This window comes from Acanthisitta chloris, unplaced genomic scaffold, assembly GCF_000695815.1.
Source record: "Acanthisitta chloris isolate BGI_N310 unplaced genomic scaffold, ASM69581v1 scaffold12908, whole genome shotgun sequence".
In the NCBI taxonomy this organism is placed as follows: Eukaryota; Metazoa; Chordata; class Aves; order Passeriformes; family Acanthisittidae; genus Acanthisitta; species Acanthisitta chloris.
Window position 1 is genome coordinate 67107 of NW_008686531.1, and position 14567 is coordinate 81673.

Genomic DNA, 14567 nt, shown 5'->3' on the forward strand with positions numbered 1-14567 from the left:
TCTAGCTTGAAAACAATAGTAATGTCAAGTATTTAAAGAGTTGAAAGGAACTTACTTGAGGCTTGCAACATCAGCATCAATGGCTTAAAGCTGTGAAAGGGACCGAGTCCTTGCCACAGATTTTAGGCTGAAGAGGTGGGTAATATATTTACGTTGTTTTTTTGTCAGAGGTATTGCCAGTCAAGGGGGAGAATTCATTTTGTTTTCTTTTCAGACAGGTGATACTGTTCCTGCTCATATTCTATGCACTTATTTTGGCAGACTGACAGTCTAGTGGGTGAAATGTCAAAAGCCAAAAGATTTATACCTACTTGAAAAGTCCAGTGCAAAACACACTCCTGCTCAGACAGCTATGCTACCTGGACTCAGTTTAATGCCAGTAACACTTAACAGACTACCTCAGTAATCTGTTTTAATTTTCCTCTAAGAGGTAGTTAGGACATTCACAATTATTCATGGCACTATAGCTTCCATGGCATTGAGGTTGCAGTACTGGCTAAACCAACCAACCCTTCCCAGATGAGGAGAGAAACTGTATGCAGGCTTTAAAATACTACAGAGAAGGCCTTCTTTACTGTTTGGGGTTTTTTTCCTTAAATTGTAAGCTTTGAAATCATTCCCATCACTATTGCCATTATTAGCTAAAATGAGATTAGCTCACACATTTAAGGGGAGCTTATTGCTTAAACATATAAACAGGATGTTCAGAGTACAGATTCCAGTAGACCAGTGACTGGTCATCCACACATATCTTTGGTCCCTGTCCTTCCCATCCACATGGATATCTTTGGTCCCTGTCCTTCCCTTACTCTGCAAGGTGAACTGCTTCAGTTCAGGCTGGCTACATTGGGGAAAAAATATTTCAGCAATAGGAGTCAATCCTTAGCTTCTCCTCAAAAAATACTCAGCCACAAATATAGCTCATACTGTTGAAATTACATCACAGGAAGCCCATTCAATGGCAGATTTCTTCTGCCCACTGAACTGTAATGTGAAAATAATAGCAAATGCTTTTTTTTGGCTCATGTAGAAGTTTTTGACGAAAACTATCACATACAAAATACCAGATCTCAAGCTGTGATTGATATATTGGAGTTCACACATGCAATAAGTTGAATGCTTCTTTGTTGACTATGAGTTAATTTGCTTTAGAATACACCCCAGCAAGGGGCTTACAGGGCACTAAACCATGAGTTTTCTGCACAACTCTTACACACTCACTCTCCCAAAATGAACACTTATAGACTGAACCAGGTTGTTAGTCAATACTGGCTATGCTTCCCTCCCCTGACAGGACAATACCTGAAAGATGCATTTGCATATTGAATATACCTGCATTGGGTATGATGGAGCTGTAAGAGGTGGAACAGATGGCAGGACAAAAAATTAAAACTAAGTGGTGATGAGCACACATTTATCTCTAGTAGCAGCAAAGTGCTGAAAGGAAGACCTGGAGTAGTCAGAAAGACAGGCTCTTGGAGAAAAACACTTCAGAGATCAAAGCTGTTCAGCTTTGCTTTTCTCCCCTATTAAGTAAAGATACCTTGTTCCAAACTGTAAGGTGTCACTGCTTCTCATGTGGCTGTTCTTCTGGTGTAAGACATCTTTTCTTGCTCAGAGTTGCTGAATGTTTTTGGCTTAAAGTAAAGGAAAGAGACACTTATTGCAGCATGTGGCCACATATGGAATTTGTGATGAGTAGCTGCTTCTGAGCAGGTTCAAGTGCAAAGGACCTGTGTTACCTGTCCACTCTGGTTGCCTAAAGGAAAGGAAATTATGTTTACTATCAATACATCTGCAATATACTTATGGCTCTAAATGGAGTCTGAGTGATTTGGGCATGTGATGAGCATAATAGCTAACTGTCTTCCAAAGCTGTGAAGACTGTGGTGTATGCATGAGCCCTCCTTTCCCACACTGCCCAAGGCAACCACAAAACCCTTGCTGCAGTCAGACCATACCAGCAGTTTTACACACCCACCTGAGTCTCTGCAGTGGTTGTGCTATGACATTGCTGTTGTTTTTATGATGTATGAAGTAGGACCCAGACTTTTAATTGGATTTTAAGCATTCTGCCCTTGTGACTTTTTCATGTAAATGAAAAATGCTGTTAGCAACTCTGTACTCATGAAAATTCACATCAGACCAAGACCCCAGTACAACCTTTAAAGTCTTTCAAAGATGAATCTCAAGAACATTTGTTCAGTCATGGATATCTTCACCCTCTTCAAGACACTACTTTATGTGCTGACTCTGAACAAAAAAGACAGGTACTGAATTTCAGTTTGCAGACCTCTTTAGAAGCAATAAGAGCCTAGAAATAAGGTGACATCTGCACTATTTATTACTTGTATCCAATTTCCTGAAGGCTGAGAAAATCTTAGTCTTCCCTGAATTGAGAATTAGTGTCTGTGCTTCTTTCCTCAGATGTTCAATTTATGTCCACTAGGAACTTTGCCCTGAGTAAAATTGCTGACTGCTCTGTATGTTCTTTTATTCCACTATTCATCACAGTCAAAATAAGAAGCTTCTTGAACAAGTATTTCCAAACGCGTGGGTTTGATAGTCCTGCTAAACACACCAAGGAAAAAAAAGTACTTTTGGAACTCTGGAAATTAATGGATTCCCATTTTTGTCAAGCCACATGAAACATACCTTTTCCTTCCTCCCATTCCCTAAAGATAATATTCCTGTTTATTGACCAGGTGTATGTGGAGGTGACTCAGTGAAGCACTGGCCACTCAAACCCCAAGCCCCAGCAGTTAGTTAATTTTTCCCTTGCAGAAACCCCTGTCTCAGCCAGATGTTGGCACATGGCATAAGCTCAAGAAAGGGCTTAGGTTACAGTGTTCTCATGGCACTGCTAGCTGTAACCAAACCTTGGGCTGCTGGCTTGCTAACTAGCTTGAGTTGCTCTTTCTGTTGTTTCTGTTTCCAGAATTTTCCAGTCATACTCTTGGCTGTAGAGGGGTGGGATAACCTCCTTCCCAGCTCTTCTTTCATATGGGATGTAGAACTGGTCTCAAATAGTAGCTCACCACAAGTGAGTCTCTGTCCCTGCCTGATCTACCCAGATAAGCTGTTCAGGCATAGCTGCATTCACAGAAGTGAAATACTCTTTTTCATCCTATTGACTCTTAAAGCAGGACTTAGAAAGAATTAATAGAATTTTGATATGTTTTTCCCAACTGCCATACATGCAAACTGAGCAAAAGCTGAGGTTTGCAATAAAGCTGTGTTCAGCTGCAGCAATCTGGCAACAGGGATTGAACTGGAGGCATCACACAGACATGTAACTGGCCATATATTCTGGAAAGGCCTCACTACCCTAGGTTTGGCTTATTTATAGAGATTTATCAGAAATGCCACAGAGTTTGGAGAAGAAAAGGAAAAATAATTGGGTTCACTTGGAAACTAATTGAAACATCCACAAGAGTGAAGATGATGAGTAAAGGCAAAAAGCAAAGCATGGAAACAATATCTCAGGCAAAGCATACGGATCTAACATACTCAGATCATAATTAAAGGTTCCTTAAAACAGCAAAACCAATAAAATACCTCTGAAAGGAGCCAAAGACTTACAGCAAAGGGCAATCCCATGGATTTTTCTTTCCTCATCCTTTTATCTGAAGACATCTAATATTTCAGAATACTTCATGTGATGACCCCCCATTGAAATAAGAATTAAAGTAGGCAGATTTTCTGTTATCATAAAACATCAATACTGTTCTTCGGTGTGTGTAGATGAAGGTGCTGTAGCCAGTCCTGCAGAAAGTAGCCAACCAAGGCAGGAGGCAAATGCTGAGTGATTTCAGAGGTGTATGCAGGGCAAACTGCTGATAATGAGGACAGAGAGCTTTCTTCTCATTCCAGGCTCTGAGTGTCCCTATTAGAGGTGGAGATACTGCAGGTGTTCTATGCCTGTCAGCATGGTGAGAATGACACCATGAGTGTCACTGCAGGACAACATCAAACCACCAGGATTTATCAAAACTGATGAGGAAATAAATTATAAATAACCTCCAACTAGCACCATTAAATGTAGGAAGTTTCACTGAACAGTCATCAACACTGAGCTAGAGAGAGCACAGGAGGGCAAAGAGACAACGAGATTATGTGAGAAGAGACTTGCAGCATCTTTTAATGAATGCACAATCCTCCTCAGAGGAATGCTGCTTATTTATACCCTGCTATAAATGACCATGGGATTAATTCAGCTGCCAGCTTGATAAAACTGACTCTCAAATTGTTTGTATATTAGGATTCAGTGATAGGAAGTAATAGGCTTAGCACAGCAGCATTTTTAGCTCTTGCGATTTTATCATGGGTCACATTGTATTCAAGATTTCCTTCAGAACCCAACACTTGGAGGCATGTGGTCAGCTTTCATTAGCAATATCTAGCCTTAACAAGTATGAGCACAACTTGGAAAATGAGAACTTCAATGACTCAGAAGACCAAGCCCACTAAAAACCAAAGTTTTAAAAAATGAAATATACTCTATTGCTTTGAAATGCAAATATCATGGGTTTAGGGGTGCAGTGCAGGAACTGAAGAACTGCCACTGGTAGTAATACTATCTCACATACTGCAGCAAACACTGTGTGGCAGCACAGCTTGAGAGCACTGTTTGGGACTGTCCTCCCAACCACATGAAAGCTCTGCAGTTCTGACATCTTCTAAGTGGGTGAATTGGGTCAGCCAGGGTGTGCATTCCTGACAACCCATCTGGTCTGCCAAAGGATTCAGCAAAACAGGATTAGATGTCTGCAGTGACTTTCTGGGGCTCTCCATATGAGCAGAAGTCTGGGCAAAATCTTCTGCAGTTGGCTCTGGCACAAAACCCAAGTGGTCACATCTGCAAGTGTGAGCCCCACAACTGGTGTGTAAATCCAGCCTGAGCATGGGAGGGGCAATGTGACTGCAGCTGCTCACATCTGGGGAAAAGTAGCTCATCATGGAATACATATCCAGAGTTGACTGGTTTACTTCAAAAACCATGAAGTCATAGCTTTATAAAGGGCAGTATAAAACTAACCATCTTATCAATTATGAACAGCAAGCTCAATTCTACAATGAGTTACCATGGTAAACTCATCACCTGGGTTTTTCCAATGTAGTCTTTTATGTCAGACAGTAATTAATTCCTAATTGATCTTTCCAAGAACAACTGTTCAGTGTGACCATAAAGTTCACATGCCCTGCCTTCAACATTTCCAACTCTTCAAGCAGAAAATAGCAGAACTTTGGCTAATGAGGCTGAAGACTGATTGTGTTTATCACCAAATTACTTACACAAGGACAACACCACAACATTCAGAGTTCTGAATAATCTCATGCATTTTACAATCCTATTACAGCTGTTAAGCAATAACCTGGTAAAGATGCTTAAATATCTTTAGCAGGCTTGTCTGAATAGCTAGCAGGGTGTTAGAATGAAGTTCATACACAGAGAGTTCTTTGTCACACTGGCAATGTCTGTACCAACAGACAGTGTGGCCCAACAAGCTGGATCTGAGCAGTGACACAATCTGGAACTGAGGACACCATGTCCAACTGTATACACCAGGAGAGGGGGGCCTATTTTGGACTCTTCTCAGTCTGGTCCCAAGCACTGAACCTCCATTAGCACCTGGAACAAATCACAGGTATTTCCAGAGTGAATATTGCAGTTTGGTTTCATCTAAAAGGCATGCATGGAAAATTGAGAAGATCATGAGATTTGCTCTGTAAGCTCAACCTCACTCCTACACAAAACAGTCCCATAAATGCAGCATGACATAAGAGTTTGACTGAAACAGAGTATTGCAATTTTGAATAACGGTGAGAGTGCATAAAGAGCTAGAAAACTAACTGTTTTTCATTAGAGCGAAGCAAGCAGGGCAGAGAGGGGCCCAGTGCCTCCATTTTACCCAGCCCAGCACATCCCAGCAAGGTGCCAAGGGCACGTTGAGCTCACAGAACCACACACACTGCCTGCACTGACAGGTGCCCGTTCACTGAACTGGGAGTGCAGCCTAGGCACCATCTCATGCTGGGAAATGCTGCCGTGGTGGTTGTCTGTTAATGATGCTGTTAGAGATTCTCTCTCTAGAAGCTTCCCCATGTGCACTCTATCATTGTCACCATTTCACATAAATGGTACTCATGTTTTCCTGAGGACAGTGTGAATCCAAATTGACTAGGAATATTGATTTTCATTAACAGGTTCCAGGCCCTACGAGTTCCATAAAACACAAACATGCGATTAGCCGTTTAATTTAGACAGATCACTTAACACACACCTTTTGTACCTTGGATACATTTTTATCTTGGAGGCTATGGAAAAGGTAATATCCTATAAGAACATAATATTTCATTCTTTCAGACAATTCCTTTGAATTGATAAATTATAGCTAAAAGGTTGGTTCAGAGAGTGAACGCTCAGCATGTAAGAACAAAACGACTTGAATGACACCTAGTGGGAAGATAAACAACTGCTGGTGATGGCAAAGCAACCGTGCAGGGAAAACAGCAAGGAGGGAGATTATGAGAATAGGTGGGAGGAGAATCACTTGATAAAATGGGTGGAGTACAATTTAGGAGAAGAATTTCCTAAGCGACAAGACTTTATCTGCCTGTGTAATAACTGGATATTTGATTTGACAGAGGAAAAATTGCATCAGCTAAAAGCACAATAAATGTGCAGCAGGACAGAATACAGATAAGATGGAATCAGAGTCTTCCTATAAAAGGCTTTAGCAGGCAGATTCTCTAGGGTGCAGCAGGTAAAAGGAATATTTTGACTCTGGAGTGACAATAACTCCTGATGTCAGAGAAACCATGGGTTTTCCTTAATTCATTTCTGTAAGCAATATTCCTTGAGGTGTGAATGGATTTCATGACTGATCTTTTATTTTTTCCCCTTCTTCTCACTTATTTATATAGTTCATTAATTACCAGTTACTCACATTCAATTACAAATATATATTTCGGTCAGTCTGCTCACCAATGTATTTGAGAGTACAAAAGAACAGATTTAATCAAAGTGATAGACCTTAAACAAGAAGCACTTTTGCTGTCCACTGACTATGTGATGTAGCCAGTTTTTTCAGCATTGGAAATGCAGATAGTGCTTGAGAAAACTTCTGTGTCTTTCTAGGTCAAGGACAGGTCATTGCCAGCAGTAAATGACTATAAAACTCCTTAAAACTGTCTGCGAAAGATAATCACATCTTCTGCCTGAATTTCCTTTTAGCAGGTCACGTGTTTGATCTGCACATTTATCTATAACTTGCAGCTTTTGTTCTTAAGCACAAGGAAACCAGTAATCTCCCTTCAGCTCTTTTTCTCTCTCTGTAAGCAGTCGCAGCACCCACACAATTCACTGGAAAAGTCAAGGCCTCAAAGGAAAGCTAATCCTGAGAAATGCACTTTTGGGGCATGAGGCAGCAAGAGAGAGGTGTTGTTTGGCAAACAGTATTTATTGTTCAGAAATACCTCTCCACCGAGAAGAGACAGAGCCTCTCATTCACAAACACTTCAAACAGATTCACTCTGTGGAAAAAAAGACTTGCAGACTCTAACAAGATTATAACAGATTATAACTATTTTTTTCAAATTGGATCTTAATAAATCCTCTTAAATGAAGAATCCTCATTTGGCCTACAAAAAGCTATAGCCCCTAAAATCATAAATGCAAATGCCCTGTGCTTCTGCCAGATACTCCCTGCACACACTCACCCCACACAGAGCTCATGGCAAGGAACAGGTTCAGGGACTCAGAATGACCAGCTGCTTCTGTCCCTGCCTGTGGCACAGCAGCTGCAGGAACCTAGGACTAACTCTGTGAGGATAACCCATAGCATAGAATTTGAGTAGGGATTCCAGAGGATTCCAATACGTAGCACCTGTGTCAGTGCAAAAAGACACACCATTTGATTTCACCATACAACAGGAAAATTTTTACTCCACGTGGCAGCATTCCTTAAGACATATGGCATAGATTGTGTGACACAGGAAACAGGCATGAGGGCAGACAGACATGAAATCTATGGCCTAGGGATGTACTTTCCAAAAACAATGAAACAATCCCTAGGAAAGAAGTATCTTCCCATTATTAGCAGTCCACTCACAGGCCCAGCTCTTGAACATCTGACAGGCAGATGAATGAGGGAGGAATCAACATTTCAACAAGGGAGGAATCACTCTCCTGCTCTTATAGAAATGACTGAAATTCAAATCGGGTTTGAGGCATTTTTGTCTTTTCCCTCTGGCACTCTCTGAATCACCTTTCAAATGCTAAAGAGCAGAAATGCACATTCAAGCGTTTTCTTAAGGAAACTCCTAACAAACCGCAGGCTCCTGGTAATTGATCAGACTTAAGGAAGAAAAGTAGCCTAAATGTAAGTGAGAATTAAACAATAAGAATTGCTATCAGAATAACTAATGTGGCAGAAAATTCCCTTCCTTTCACTTGTTGGCTTAATCTTTTTTGAACCTGAGTGACCAGAACTAAAGACTGTGTTTCAGGTAACTTCAACACTATTTCAGCTATTGCAGTTCTAATCAATGGCATTAATATTCCTCTAGCCCTTAATGATGGCATGTGACTAATGTAAGTTGATCTCATCTGACTATCATCGTCATTTTTATGTTATGGTGTGTTTTTACAGATTGTATTTAACAGTGGAAAGGTAGATATCAAACACACCTGACTGACTAAAGCAGAAGAACTGTATTTCATGGGATAACTTTAGCTCCCTCATCTCTTGCTGGGGCTTGTGTGTGTCAGCAGCTGAAGCTCAAATTAACTTTGATACCAATAGGTTTTTACAGCTGAGGGAAAAATCCCACTAGATTTCAGATGAGGTTTTCCAGACAGTGTCAGATGTAATAGGAAAAATATATTAGCATTAAAACAAAAATTCAAAATCATTTCCTCTAGTCTGCAGACAATGCAAAAACTGCCCCAAGCACTCTATGCTGTGACACAAGCCAACTATATATAGCACCTTCCAATGGGGTGGTTTCCTGTCATCTATAGGAAAGGCTCATCTTCTTTAACACACTTCCTTGGTGACTCTAGAAGGTCAGTCTGCATTGCTGTCTGCAACACTTCACCAGGCAGAGAGAAAGGAATCCAGAGAGAATCAATACTGGTAAGTGTAAGCCAGGCACCTCCCCAGCTCTTCCCTTCTGCATTTTTGACACATCTCTTGTTTCTATTTGATTTTGGATTTCTTGCTATTTATATATTAAATCAGAAGAGATCACCTTTTCTATGGGTATCACTTAAGTTTTCCCTGTCAGATGTTGTAGATTGTCCTTTTAATGTGTTTGAAAAAACAGCTTGAGTAGATTTCTTGAGGAGTTGCAGAGGAGTATCTAGCTTCAAAGCAAAGACACTCAGACTAACCACTTACTGACAAAGGGGATGGTTAAGATTAGTATTTAAGCTTTTCTGTGAAGTTTATCATTTCATGTAGCATTAACCAAATTCAACATATAGGAATGTAGTATTTAGATGAGGAGTCTAAACCTGCCTAACTTCATTTTGAAAAGCTAATTGAAAGTAAATTGAAGCAAATCAATTTAAAACAAAATCAATTAATTTCTCCTGTAACTTCAGTCTTTATGAAATGAAACTCAATGGAGAAAAATTGTCTCAGCTTATTTTAAGCTTCTAAGAGGAAAACCTTTTTTTTAGTTAGTTGGTTCTAAAATGTCCCTACACTTGCAAATATTATTTTGAATAATTCTTTTTCCAAACTTCATTCTACATTAGTATAATTTTAGCTCCTTATTGCCTTAGTATGTAAAAACCTTTTTCTCTGTTGCTGCTAACAGGTCTGCTCTACCTTCTTGCTATTTCTCAGCTTTGTTCAGTCCAATTTTAAAATCATGCTCAACTGCTTCCCTCCAAACCAAGTTATACAGCTGTTTTCACCTTCTGCAGTTAAAAAAGTTTTCTTTAAGTGTGTAGTGCATAAAATCCTAACACTACAATATCTGCCATTCTCCAAGTAGTATCCACAGCAACATATGATCACGTATTTTTGCTTCAATACTTACTTATTGCAAATTAATTAAGAGGGATAAAAGGAAGGAAATCTATTTTAAATATAGAATATATTAAAATCATAAAGAGAGATGGTTTCAAGACTGGAATTTCCCCAACCAGTTCAAGAGAGTTTGTATTTCAAATTCCAATCCTGTCCCAATGTTTATTATGTATTTTTAAATGCATAGAAGTAGTAGGAAATACAGGGAGGGAACAGTTTTAGAGGTTTGAAACTGCTAAACAAAAGAGACTAAGGTAGAAGACTAGTGGGATCCACTCTCCAGAAGTGGGAATGATACAGCAAAGGGGTAATTACCTGCTAGCCCATAGCATATTTATTTAATCCCTAAAAGACAAGCAGTACCAGATATGCCAAATTTCCAATTCTCTATTCAGCCAAATCTTAAACTGTATGTTCTCAGGGATGCATGAAGCTATAAGGGGGCAAAAAGAGAACTTTTTTCCACATAAAAATAGATATTTCCTAGTTAGAATCTTCATACTCCCAGAAGTAAGATCTTTAGACATTTACAATTACTCAATAGCTTAAGCTTCATTTTGAAAACTGATTTCAACACACATTTTTAACACTAGATCTATGAAGATATCAAAATGGAACAAAACCATTTGCCTCAAACTACCCTAGTTTTTACCATCATCTCCTGGTGACAATCTGTTCCAGAACTTTGAACAATAATGTACCTTGTACAATTAATGAAGGAAAAGCAATGAACTAGAGACAAAATGGAAGAACTGTACTCTCTCCCAGGGCATTTCAACTAATGCAAAGAAGAATGGTTCTGTGGGAAATACTGAAAGCTAAAGATTTTATTCCAAAAACCTAAACCTCACGAGTAATCCCGGGAAAGAAATAACTGTGCTGTGGTTCTGCACTTAGAAACATGCTAATGAATCATATTTATCAGATTACTATTCCTGTTCTCTCGGTAGCTGAAGCATGACCAAGCTAGAATTCATCACTGTCGGGGGATTTGCCATGCTGGTGCTGCTCCACGTGACCCAAAGTGAAGTGTGTCCTGCCTCCTGCAGCTGTAAGTCCCTGGGAGAAGCTCAGGGCCTGCATGTGGACTGCAGCTCAAGGCAGCTGAAGGCAGTGCCAGCCTTGCCCCGTGCCACCCAGAGGCTTTATCTGCACAACAACAGCCTGAGCGCGGTTCCTGCCGGAGCCCTGGACAGTTTGCTCAGCCTGCAGGAGCTGAACGTGTCTGACAACCCTTGGCACTGTGACTGCCACATCATGTACCTAAAACTCTGGCTAGAAGACTTCTCTGCGCCCTCTCTTGCAAACATTAGGTGTGCAACTCCAGCTCCTGTGAGGATGAAGGCCTTGAGGCAGCTGACTGGGAATGAGCTGGGGATTTGTAAGAGGCTTCTCCCAGTCAAGTGTCTAGAGTTCCTTTGGCGAGACCTCATTTTAATTGCTGGAGCAATAATTACACTCCTTTTACTAGCATGGGCTCTGAAATTCTCAAAAAAGATGGTCTGCCAACTGAAGCTCAGCCAATACAGGCCTAGGGGCCGACTGCTGAGGAGGCACATCTCCAAAAACCACAAGATACAATGAGCTGTTCACCACCACCAGCTGAGCAGCAACATCAACTCCTCTACAACAAAACCATGTGCACTGCTAACATCAGGTTAAGTGGTGAACATACTACAAACAGATCCAGAGCTCAAAGCCTGGGTCCTCAGACAGACAAGTTTGATGTAATTTCCTTCCAGAAATAAGCTTGGTGAGGTATTGACAGGCAAGTTTAATTTCACTGCCAACTACTCATATGAAGAGAATGTTTTTATATCATCTAATTTAGCATTTTCCCACTGAATTCTCAGCTCTTATGGCAAGAAGAGTTACATCCCCAAATCCTACACTTATTAATCCATGGAGATGGACACCAATTGTACTGTTTTAGCAATTCTTTTTTTGCTCAGAAGCTCTGTGAGTTTGCAACCTGTTACCCTCAGTGTGCCAGTGAGCTTGGTAGGCCCATTCTTGTGTGCAGAGAAGCTCAACCATCTCTCCCCCAGGTTCAGGAGTTTCCTGCCAGCAAAACCACTATGATTATGTAGACTAGCCACTGAATGTATCCCTTGCTGAATATACTTAAAGATGGACTAGTAACCAGAATATTATCAGCAAAAACAATTTTAAATATGATTGAATTTCCTGGAGAATGAACAATAAAAAAGCATTCTATGTGAAATGGAAATAATGGATGTTTATTGAGCATTCAGACTCACCAGAGTTTGATCTCTTTCAGAATTTTAAACATTGCTGATTAAAATCCTAAGTAGTTTCCAGAGCTTGTCTTCCAGTTTTACTACAGATGCACTGGATTTTATGTCACAGCTTTGAGAGATGTACACTCTTCCCTTCTCCTCTTGCACACCCCATCCTCATAGAAAAATTGTTGGTTTCTCCCCAGCCTCGTTCACAAGAGCGAAGAACAGCATTTCATGGTGTGACCCAGTCTGCTCTGGTGAAGTCAGGCCACTGAGATGGGAGAGCTCTGAAGGTCTTCTAAAATAAAGCTACTGTTGAGAGTTCAATTGAAGACATATTTTGCAAATGTTCCTCCTAACCCCACACCTGAGCTAGGTACTAGAGGTTACCTGCTGAAGATGCTAGAGACTGCTTGGCTCTTTGCCTAACACCTTGTCATCTGAGTGGGCTCCTTGTTAAAGCCACAATCTCCCAGCAGAGCTGATGGTTAGCTTGCTTCTGATAGGGGGTTTTGCAATTACCATGTGCTATCACTTCTATAAGAGGCCATGAACACTTAAATCAAAGACAGCAGAAGCTTACAGGGATACTTCCCTGTCCTTCTTGCCCCTGCCAGAGCACTTCAGCAATATGGGGTCAACCTTCAACGCTGACTGCTGGTGACTGTCTCAGGCAGCTTTTAGAACACACATTACATCCCTTCCCTGCTGGTCCTCTCTGCTGCACTAGCAGGGAAAGGCCAATGTGACACATCACACTTGTCAGCCTAAATCAATGCCCATTCAGGACGAATCCCCTCTCCATGACACAAGGAATAGCCACTGAATCCATGGTGGGACTGCTGAAAGCACCTCTGAAGTGCAGATGGATTTGGGGAAAGGGCATGCACCTTGGGTAGAGGATTACACAAACCAGCAAGAAACTGTAATATGGCACTTTAAACTGTGAAAAGGAAAAAATAGAGTCAGATGCTTTCCCTGTAAAATAACTAATGATACATTGCAATATGAAAGCCTTAAAGCGATACACAGTAGGGAAACAAGAAGAGGGAAGGTATAAATGCACTCAGAGTGCCAAGAAAGCAAGATTGTACACCTAGGAACAAAAGGTGGGTTGAGGACTCAGTTTAGAGAAGGCAAATAATCCAGTAATCATGGGGGAATGTGATCTTTTCTGGTTAAAATAGGGAGTATCATACAGTGATAGAAAGGTTTATTTACCCCCATGTTCAGACAAACTATTATAATTCAGCATGAATGTCTATAGATCAAGAATCAGCAGCAGAAGAATCAGAAACACAACAGTAATGCAAATAAAGGATAAGAAAATAGACCATAAAAGGAGATTAATTAATTTCTTTTAATAAAGAGAAATTTAAGAGATGACAAGATCACAGCTTGTACAAATCTACATGAAGAGAAACTTGCTAACAAAGGACTAGGAGCAGAAATTAGAAGATCAGACTACAAACAGGGCCGAAAATCTAACAGTGAAAATAATTATACACTGAAACACTTTACCAAATGTCATGGCAGATCCTACAGCTTAACCAACATTGGGTATTTTTCAAATTGGTAGGTGCTATCTGAAATGAGAATGATTTTATGAGAATTGTATGAGACACCTAAAACATTACAACTATTCCTTGGCAGGTGATGCTTTGCTCAGTGTGGTGAGTGGTGTCTTTTTAACACATATACACCTCTTACTCCCTCACTCTGGTGAACTCATCAGTGCCCAAGTAGCCCAAATTTCAGGCATTAGACAGCCAAGTGCTCCCACCTAGTGGTGCAATAGCTTTAAGCATCACCGATGCTGTTAATGAGTTTAACACCCAGTTACTGCTCTGAGCTCCACTGACACAAAAGATGCCATTGTTCTGCAGCAGATGCAGCTGCGATAGAAACCTTCCTCTCCCCCAGCCGCACGGTTGGTGCAGGCTGTCTCCCTGCTCCAAGCTAAGCGCAGTCTCATAGGAGCAAACGGTAAAGTGGCATCGCTAGGACCACAAGTTTCATGCCACAAATGGACTTCAGAGGCTGCAGAACAACCTCCTTCAGCCGAACTCCTGCAGTTTCACATGATGCAATCCATGTGTGACTCCCAAATACTCAATTCCCTAACTCACAATAAGGCTTTTCACAAGATTAGGAAGGGCACATTTACGTAACAAGGCAGTTTTTAATACTATCAGTCCAATTTTATGCTGCTGCCAGAGGAGCTCGGCGGGTGTGCGAGGGCCGAGCTGGAGGGTCCCGCGCGGGCCTGGGGGCGCCATTC

General features: G+C 40.8%; 1 protein-coding gene across 1 annotated transcript; it reads left to right on the plus strand.

Moving 5' to 3' along the window:
• The first annotated feature begins 11000 nt into the window (after positions 1 to 11000).
• GP9 (glycoprotein IX (platelet)) lies at positions 11001 to 11627 on the plus strand. Its single transcript, XM_009080187.1, has one exon. The coding sequence runs from the start codon at positions 11001 to 11003 to the stop codon at positions 11625 to 11627; it is 627 nt and encodes a 208-aa protein (XP_009078435.1).
• The last annotated feature ends 2940 nt before the right edge of the window (positions 11628 to 14567 follow it).

Bases quoted from the DNA above. Each gene is read 5' to 3' on its own strand.
- GP9 (XM_009080187.1), top strand. From the start codon at position 11,001: ATGACCAAGCTAGAATTCATCACTGTCGGGGGATTTGCCATGCTGGTG.